At 39.9% G+C, this 10,109-nt stretch overlaps 1 protein-coding gene across 1 annotated transcript in view; it reads right to left on the bottom strand.

The window, feature by feature from the left end:
* Positions 1-7,151: 7,151 nt before the first annotated feature.
* Positions 7,152-10,109, bottom strand: part of DUSP22 (dual specificity phosphatase 22) — a 63,360-nt gene continuing 60,402 nt past the window's right edge. Inside the window, exon 7 of the mRNA XM_065399743.1 lies at positions 7,152-7,442. Within this exon, the coding sequence (XP_065255815.1) occupies positions 7,257-7,442 (186 nt within the window). The 3' untranslated portion in view covers positions 7,152-7,256. The remainder of the gene's footprint in view (positions 7,443-10,109) is intronic.

Raw genomic sequence — 10,109 nt, 5'->3', positions numbered from 1 at the left:
TGGATCTTCCCTGGCTTGGTCACACAGTCCAAAAGAATCCCTTCTGGGGTAGTAAAGAGTTCAATAAATGAACAGTCCCGTTGCCCTTGCAAGTGTCTTCCACTCCAGCTCTGGGCCCTTTAAATTCACCCCTTTATTTGGACTCTCAAATAAGCCCTGTCCCCTCTTGGGGTTTATGCCACTGTGGCCAGTAGACAGGTCCACCCACTGCTCCAGGTTCCAACCCAGGGACCCTATAAACAGCAGCTATGCCCTGCTTGACTTCAGTTTGTTGCTGCTTCTTCTCTGGGCCTCTCCATACCTGGCCCCTTTTAGCTCCACCCTTACGTCAGGATTAAGGTTCTTAGGTCCTCTCTCCCTGCAAACCCAGCTCAAGCAAATGCAGCCAGAAACAAACTCTGGTTATCTCTCAAGCTCCTTTGGCCAGAGAGGTGCACCCTTCCTTCCAGCCAGAAACTCACCTGCTAAAGCCCTGCAGCTCCTTTTATCTGAGCCTTCTGGGCTCTGACTGGCTGCATCCATGAGGCCCGTAGACAGGCCTTTGCTGCTCTTTTCCTGTCATTTCGGTGCTTCCTGGGGCACAGTGTAGAAGCAGCAAGGGGCCTCCTGTAGGGAGCCGCAAAAGCCAGATATACCCTATCACAGATACAAATAAGATATCTTGCAAAATTGTATAGTATGCTGGCATTTGCATTAATTAACCCATCTCAGGAGTCCTGGGGTAAATATCAGAATTTTAAAAATATATATATATTTAAAATATTAACAAGGAAAAAGTTACTTAGAATTCACTTATTAAAAGGTAGTTATAGCAAAGAGCCTGTTCCTTGTGTCTGAATAGTCAACACAAACATCACTGCCTTTTAACATAACCTAGGCACAGATTTTCAAACGGGACCTCCAGTAAATGCATGTGCACAAAACTTAGGCTATATACTTGCACCTTTGATTATCTGTTGGCCCAAGCAGCAGACATTGAACTACGTGTTTGTACCTGAAATCAAGTAGTTTAAAGGTCAATCTCATAATATTTTTATCCGAGTTTACACAGAGCTCTTCTTCAGGTCTGGAAAATGTACTGAGAGTGTCACAGCGAAATACAAGGTGGAACAGATTATGCTGAACAATTCGTTCCACCTGTATTTAGCTGCGACAGCGAGTACGTTTTCCAGACCTGAGGAAGAATGCTGTGTAAGCTCGAAACCTTGTCTCTCACCAACGGAAGTTGGTCAAATAAAAGATATTACCTCCCCTACCTTGTCTCTCTAATGTCCTGTGACTGACACAGCTACAACAACACTACAACATACAATATTTTTATTAATAATTCATTGGAGATGCAAACTGGAGGATACAATTTTTTATGTATGAGAATTGCACCTGGAATAGAAGTTGGGCTAAGACCATCTGAAAAAATCTATATTAGCAACCTAATTTTGCCTTAATTTGATGAAGTTGGACTGGGTTTATCTCAGGAAGAATTTGGCCTTTCATTAGGATTCTGAGCTGTGCTATATTTCCATGGTAATAATGCACCTGCTTATACACGGTTAGATGACAACTCCTAATAATTGCACTAGAAACTACACGAAAGCTACAGTATGTAATCTTGCAACTTGTGAGCTATTAACCCTTTGTAAACTGCAGTTTGCATAATTAGCTACAGCAAATACAAACCTAAACTTGCAGATGTTCAGACATGTACAGACAAGAATTTGCCCACTTGTCAAAGGATAAGAGAAAAATATGGGACAGCTACAAAGTTTAGTCACAGATCGTTTAATTTAAATGAGCTCGGCCCATGTGGTAAAGCAAGAACCATATTTAAAGTGCTGCTGAGAATATAATTTATAAATAACTAACTTTGTAACAGTCACATATTTATGTCTCCAGGGGATTCTATAAAAATATCAATGACTTGAGAATGTCTTCACGATGAAGTCTTTCTAATACTCTCTAGAAGGCCCAAAGTGTACCCACCCCTCCAGCACAACCATCTCCAATAAGTGTAAATATTTGTTTATTTTAGCTCCCGCTACAATGTCCTGGGAAGGTCCTCTCCATATTTCTGACCAGGACTTTGGCATAACTAAACAAGAAATTGCCCTCAAAAGAATCACCCCACCGTTACAGTCAACCCCCTGTATGCTAGGACAGGACATGGGGAGTTTTGTGAGTACTCTCATGCAGTCCTAATATGAGCAATAAAGCAACACTGAGGCTCAGTGCTTTGATTTATTAAGATCCCCGTAACCTAGGACACATCTTAATCTTCTTAAGTGATAAGAGGATGGTGGGGAGATGAAAATGGTCACTGATGTCTGGTTACTTTATAGTCAGTGATATAGAAGAGGATGCACCTCACGCTCATACTGAATAATTAATCAAGATTCATTGTCAAGTTAGCAGTTGGCATTGAATAGAGTCATGCAGCAGTCAGTTCAGTAAAGTCCAATATTTGTCATTAACACCATGGAAGATGGAGTGGAAGGTACGCGAATCAAATTCACAGATAATACAGGTCTTAGAGGACTGCAATTCCACGGAAAGTATTACATTAAATTAGTGAAATAGACTAAGGCCCTGAGTCTCTTCTCATACTGGTGTCCCTTCATTTGACTTCTTATTGCCTAACATGGTGTAGATGATAGAAAAATCAGGCCCTAAAACTCAGTACTAGAACAGATTATGTTGAAAAAGATTTGTGGTTCACAAAGGAATGAATAAATAAAATGAATAAATATTACGGAATCATGGTAACTACCCAGCTGACTTGGGCTCTGGCTCAATTCAGCAAAGAACTTAAACACATGAACTTTACTTTTAACATGTGAGCAGTCCCAGCAATGGGCGCTGGATCAGACCCAATATCTGCAAATAATTTAAATGTATCAAATACTTTTCATTAAATGTTTTAGAGCCTCAAAATTCTCTGGGACCAACATCTTGTCTATACTACAAATCCAACTCTTACATCAGCATAGCTGCATCTACACTGGAAGTTTTGGCAGCACAACTATGCCGGTTAAGGGGTGTAGGTTTTTTTCACACCCAACCAAACTTTGTAGTGTAGATCTGGCCCGAGGTTCATTTGGTTTAAACCATAAACCATGTCTTAGGCAATGGATAAACTGGTCAATAGTTTTGGTTTCCCAAAGACTGCTGACCAGTTATGAGGCAATAATATCTTAGTTTTTATGACACTATCTGAGTTAATTGGGCAGTTCTGGAAAGTTTAATTGTTTAACACATTTCATATATTGTAAACGGAATACACTTTGCGATGACTGTCCCATAAGGGTATGACTCATCAGCCTCTTAGATGGACCAGCCACTAGAGGGTGAACAAAGAACCACACTATGGTGATGTGGGTTATAACTAGCACAGTGAGCTCCTAGGCGCTATGATAGTACAAGCAATAAATACCACGAGCGCCACACTGCAACACATTGTAAAATAGTTGTATTAACATCTAAAACAATGGCATACCAGGAAAAGAATACATTCCAAAGGGCAAAATGACAACAAGTCACTGCATGTCTTGTTCTAGCTATCAGCTGCCTGGGGAACTATGTGCAACAGTTCTCGCCTGCTACTGCAATGATAACTTATATGGAGGGGGAACATGGTAATGCACTAAGCAGAGCACAGGAGCTATTTAAATATATACATTATTAATGTGATTTCTGATTTTCAGTTTCACATCAGTTTTCACACTGGTCTTTAATTGGCTGAACTCTGACAAGAATTCAGACTACTACGACCTGGGTACTGCAGACACTGGCACTACAGTAACCAATTGTAGCAAGGCTTCCATTGTTCAGAGTAAAAACATTTGCTATTACTCCCTTTCCTCCCCTGCCTCCCCCCCCCCCCCCCCCCAGGTGGCACTTCTTGACTCACTTGGCAGAGATCAATGAACCCATGGAAGGATTCAGGAGATCCTTCCTGGGCTGCAGAGATCTCTGTGATGGAAAGAGCAACTTCACCCAAACACCAGAGTGAATCAGTTTGTGATAGGCTCTCTTTGCAAACAGTAGGGATGCTAGCCAAGGACCAGGGATCCAGCAGAGAATATTAATTTAGGTCTTTCAAGAAAATACACAAATAGATAGGCTATTAACATTTACTTTTATTTATAGAAAATTGTAGAACTTATTAAATACAAACCATAGAGAAAAGCAACCAAAGAGGAGGCTTCATTATGATGCCAAAAGGAAGACAGAGAACCAAGCTTACTGGGCTTACAGTTCCTAACTGACTGAAGTATTTACTCTAATCTTTCACTGACTTAGTTATATACAGTGACCATTATAAACAATCAATGCTATTTTTTTTAAAAGATAGAATTTGCCATAATATTTTTCCAATCACTCCAAAAAAAAAAAAAAAAAATCAAAGCAACAACTGTTTCCAGGTTAATCAGGGTAATAAATACTGATGAAGTTACCTGTAGAATCATGCTAAAATGTTTGCTTGCAGTCACAAAAAAAAATTAAGTTTACAAAATAGTAAGTTATCCGTGTAAATCAGGATGCTCAATAAGTTTCATGCATTTGATAGTGGAAGGCAAAATAAAGCAGAGGCTTAGAAATACAGAAAGGCGATACTGAAAGTATGTGGAAAAACTGAACACAGTCTATACTGCTAAAGTCAAACACCTGAATGTTGACTGTCCTCTGGTGGATAATCATATATCCACACAGTCAAGTAGCCCTTTAAGCTGTCACTGGAAGGCTGGTAAGAGAAGAGACTGTGCCATGTTTCTGGACAATGTCTGTTTCGCTCCTTTCTTAAAGGAATGGAGCAAGGTTTAGCTGTGATTGCCATCCCTTCTGTGCCTTGATAACTTACTAATGCAGGAGATCCTACAGTCCCACTCCCCACAGGGACAGGACAGCCCAGGCTTCCCTATGCTCCTGTTGCCCTCTCACCCCCTTAATTCTTTTCTACTCTCTTGAAGGAGAAGATGGTGCAATTGTGGCCTGGGTTTAGGAGGGTGATACACAACCATTGAAGATCAGGGAGATGAGGATCTACTCTACCCCAGCCAGATACCTTCCTCTGGTCCATTAAAGAGAAAGAAGAGTTGGTGTGTGCTGGAAACATAACACTCCAATTCCCATCTATGGATCTTCTTACTTTACTCTTGAGTCTTCTTTCCAGTTGCAGCTTCACAAGTGTGTGGGCTTTATGGCTATTGAGACATGTCAACTATGCAGGCATCGAATGATGTTGTTTCAGAGGTTGACACTTTGGCAGTCAACCAGCCAATTAAAACAAAAAAGCAAAGAACAAACCTGAACACAAAACATTAACAGATGTCTCCAATTGTTCTCAGTATAAAGTAATTTTAAATTTATCAGCACCTACAGTGTTGCTGTGGAAAAAGAAGTGCAACAATACATTCTGGAACATGTCAAATGCAGTTAACATTGGTATATACTCTGTGTGTGTGTGTATGTTGTGTGTACACACACACACACACACACACACACTTCTGCTGTAAATTCTTGGAATACTTTTGACAACTGTCTTTTTTTGGTGCAAGTGCCAAAAATGCCATACATATCTTATTGTGATTACACAGGTTTGAACAAGGAGATCATCATTCTTAATCTTGTGTGTAAGACTCTTTTACAAAGTCTCCAGTCTACAAAAACTAGTGACCGTGAATGGAAGCTTCCATCGGTCTAATGCATAGAAGGTAGTATTGTCTTGGGCAATCACTAAACCGGTCTCCTATTGAAATTCATACAGTCACCTGTTTGCCTGCTAGCCAAGTGTTATCTATTAATGACTGTGGTCTGCAAAGATTAAGTAACGCACCCACATGGGATTCAGCAAGCTATGAGGTTGGAAACAAAAGGCAAGACTTTTCCAAGTCCTACAATATCCCAACACCTACCACCAACACAGTCACAATTTGTTCTGACCATATGTAATATACTAGCACTGTGTGGTGCGATGAGGCCCACAACATAGAATTCTGGTGCAGATTGGAGACGGAATACAGTAGTAATGTAAATCCTAATGTTTGCGTTAATGGATTTTTAATACCCATACTTTCCATTCCATTAAAATGGATAAAATGTCAAAAATATTTTGGGGTTTACTTTACCCCTACAGTCCATCCCAGAGCTCATCATTGTGTGAAGACATTGGCAGCAAGCATCAAAGGGTACCACGTTAAATGTTTGTAAGTTAGCATATCATAGGACTTGAAAAAAAAAAAAATTCTGGTTAAATACAGTGTGCTGAATCTCTCTCTTACTGTGGATGACTGGGACATTCAGCATATGCTGTATATTTAAAACAGCTTGATTCTCTTGAAATGTCCTTGCAGGTTGGGAGAGCATCCTTCTCTGTTCTGGAATCTTTAAGCAATACCTCTGCTTGCTCTGAATCAAAGCCTAAAAGTAAGGACATTGTATCCAATTCTCCTCATAACACCAGTGTAAATCTGGAACAACTTCATTAACTTGTTTGGAGTTACATTGTTGTAAATCCAGAATAACTCCAACTAAGTCAACTGAGCTATTCCAGATTTACACCAGGATAACCAGAAGCAGAATTTGGCCTCTAGTTTTTTTTTACTCTGGTTTAAAATTTTGCTTACATGTGCACTCTGACAAATCTGACCATTGGTTTTAAATTTGCAAAATAGATGGAATTCACACATCTTGAATCTTCCTACTTAATCTTAATTTTTAATTAAAACTAGTGACAACTATGAATAATTTAAATGAAAGCCAGAAACCTCTCAAATAAATTTTTTTATGACACACACACTTTGCATTCATCAAGTGTAAAATCGAGGCAATTTTCAAAGTTGCATTTACAACCTCTGTGACAAGAACAGCATTTTTGAGGTAGCTAAGGTCAAACAGCAACCCGCAGCACAAGCAAAAAATACAAAAGTGCTCACACACTTTGGAAGCTCATTCTTTGGAGACAATGTTATCATGCGCACACGAGTGTGTTTTAGAGAGAGGCACATATTATAAAGGGGGTGGAGTTTGAGGGCAGTGAGAATCTGACATAAGGGGTGCCTCTCAGCAGAGAAGCTTACAGAGAGTGGTGTTACATAAAACTGTAAAATTGTGTCAAACACACACACACGGTATAGTATTTTCATCAAGTTTTCCACAAGGGTACAGCTCGCATGACTTCTGTAGAGAGTGGAGGGGACACTGGTGACATCTGTTTTTAAACAGGTCAAAGGAAAAAAGAAAGTGAATCCAGCCTGGAGTGATTAGGTCTCTGTTGTGTAGTTGTTGTATGACAGGGAAGGCAGTGAGGAAAAGTTATTATTCCACTGTCTTCCTCCGGCACCTGGTTGCATCATTGCCTGCTCTTTATATTTACTCAGAAGAACTTTGGCTTCTTGCTCATCCTGCAAAGAATTTTCTCCATATTCTTCCTTCAGCCACTGCCTGAACTAGAGAAGTTAAATACATAGTAGATATGCTAATTATTAACACAAACCAGATGCAGAAGTAATACTCCTCTTACACCACGGTATCTTTAATAGTAAATATCAACATCTTTTCAAGAACATTAAAGGAGTCAAAATAATTTCCAAATCACATCATTTAAACCTTTTACATTCTAACCCTGATTGTCTAAAGAAGAGTGCCCCAAATACTGCACTTTATGGCTTTGAAACAGCAAAGCACTTAAACAAGTCAATGGGACCACTCATATGCTTAAAAAGTTACACACATACATAAGTGCTTTGCTGCATTGGGCTCTAAATTTGGAATCAGGTACTCCCACAGCACGTGCTTGTTCACAAATACAATCACACTTTGGGCGGAAGAACTGGCAGAGTAATGGCCATTTTTACCAATTTAAATGCCACCTGGCACAAAGGTAAATTATGGAACTATTCACATTCATAGTGTCCTTGTCCAGACTGAAGCGTCAACAGAGGAGGTTTTGGAATAAATGAACGAATTAAACTGATAGTATTCACCCAAGAGTTCTGAAGGAACTCAGATATGAAACTGGGGTATGTAATCTATTGCTTAAATCAGCCTCTGTGCCAGATGACTGGAGGATAGCTAATGTAACGCCGATTTTCAAGAAAGGCTCCGGAGATGATCCTGGCAATTACAGGCCAGTAAGCCTAATTTCATTACCAGACAAATTGCTTGAAACTATAGTAAAGAACAGAATTATCAGATACAAACATGAACACGGTATGTTGGGGAAGAGTTAACATGGTTTTTGAAAATCATGCCTCACCAATCTAAGAATTCTTTGAGGCGGTCAACAAACATGCGGACAAGGATGAACCAGTTAATATAGTGTACTTGGACTTTCAGAAAACCTTTGACAAGATCCCACACCAAAGGCTCTTAAACATAGTAAGCAGTCATGGGATAAGAAAGAAGGTGCTATAATGGATCAGTAACTGGTTAAAAGATAAGAAACAAAGGGTAGGAATAAGCGGTCAGTTTTCGCAGTGGAGAGAGGCAAATAGCAGCATTCCCCAAGAATCTGTACTGGGATCAATGCTGTTCAACATATTCATAAATGATCTGGAAAAAAAGGGGCAAACAGTGAGGTGGCAAAGTTTGCAGAGGATACAAAATTACTCAAGATAGTTAGGTCCAAAGCTGACTGCGAAGAGTTACCGAGAGATCTCACTAAACTGATTGACTGGGCAACAAAATGGCAAATGAAATTCAATGTTGATAAATAAAAAATAATTCACATTGGAAAACAATCACAACTATACCTACAAAATTATGGGGTCTAATCTAGCTGTTTCCACTCAAGAAAGAGTTTGGAGTTTGTGTGGATAGTTCTCTGAAAACATCTGCTCAATGTGCAGCAGCAGTCAAAAAAAACTATGATGAAAAGTTAGAATGTTAGGAACCATAAGGAAAGGGATAGAAAATAATACACAAAACATCATAATGCCACTATATAAATCCATGGTACGCCCAGACCTTGAATACTGGGTGCAGGTCTGGTCACCCCATCTCAAAAAGGATGTATTAGAACTGGAAAAGGTACAGAGAAGGGCAACAAAACTGACTCAGGGGTATGGAACAGCTTCCATATGAGGAGAAATTAAAAAGACTGGGACTGCTCAGCTTGGAAAAGAGACAATTAAGGGGGCCTACGATAGAGGTCTATAAAATCATGAATGGTGTGGAGAAAGTGCATTAGGAAGTGTTATTTACCCCTTTATAACACAAGAACAAGGGGTCGCCCAAGGAAATTAATAGGCAGCAGGTTTAAAACAAACATAAGGAAGTACTTCTTTACACACACGATATACTGATTGCCAGGGGATGCTCTGAAGGCCAAAAAGTATAACTGGTTAAAAAAAGAATTAGGTAAGTCCATGGAGGATAGGTCCATCAAAGGCTATAGCCAAGATTGTCAGGGACACAACCCCATATTCTGGGTGTCCCCAAACCTCTGACCTACCAGAAGCTGGGAGTGGACGACAGGGGATGGATCACTTGATGATTGTCTGTTCTGTTCATTCCCTCCGAAGCACCTGGCATTGGCCACTGTCGGAACACAGGATACTGGGGCTAGATGGACCATTGGTCTGACCCAGTATGACTGTTCTTGTTTCAACATACCAATGCTGGGGGGTGTAGTATATAGGCTGTTTAATACATACCTGGAAGTGCATTACTGTGCTTTTAAAATGATTTAGCTGGATGCAGGGAGAAGGGAAGGAAAACTTTTAAATGTTTAACATTTTATAAAATATGCATCTGCCCCCCGAAAAAAAGAAAAAAAAGATTCCATTGCAGTCTCAGATACAATGTGTGATACAACTACAGCCTCAGACCCTGATCCTGCAAAGATTTATGCATGTGCTTAGTTTGATGTTGATGGGGCTACTCACGTGTGTCAAGTTAAGTATGAACATAAGTCTTTGTGGGATTGGGGGCTAAACCAGGCGTTTTAAGCATTCAACATTTTACATAAGGCCAGTTCCTCAGCGGGTACAAGTCAGCATTGCTCCAATGACTTCAATGGAGGTATGTCGATTTACACCAGCTGATGACCTGGCCTATAATCTCTTGCTGTATCAAATAAGCACATTACAAATGTGTGCAAATTCTTTAACCTG

This window comes from Emys orbicularis, chromosome 2 (assembly GCF_028017835.1).
Source record: "Emys orbicularis isolate rEmyOrb1 chromosome 2, rEmyOrb1.hap1, whole genome shotgun sequence".
NCBI lineage: Eukaryota > Metazoa > Chordata > Testudines > Emydidae > Emys > Emys orbicularis.
The sequence above is the reverse complement of the archived record's forward strand: the minus strand, read 5'-3'. Positions and strand labels throughout refer to the sequence as shown.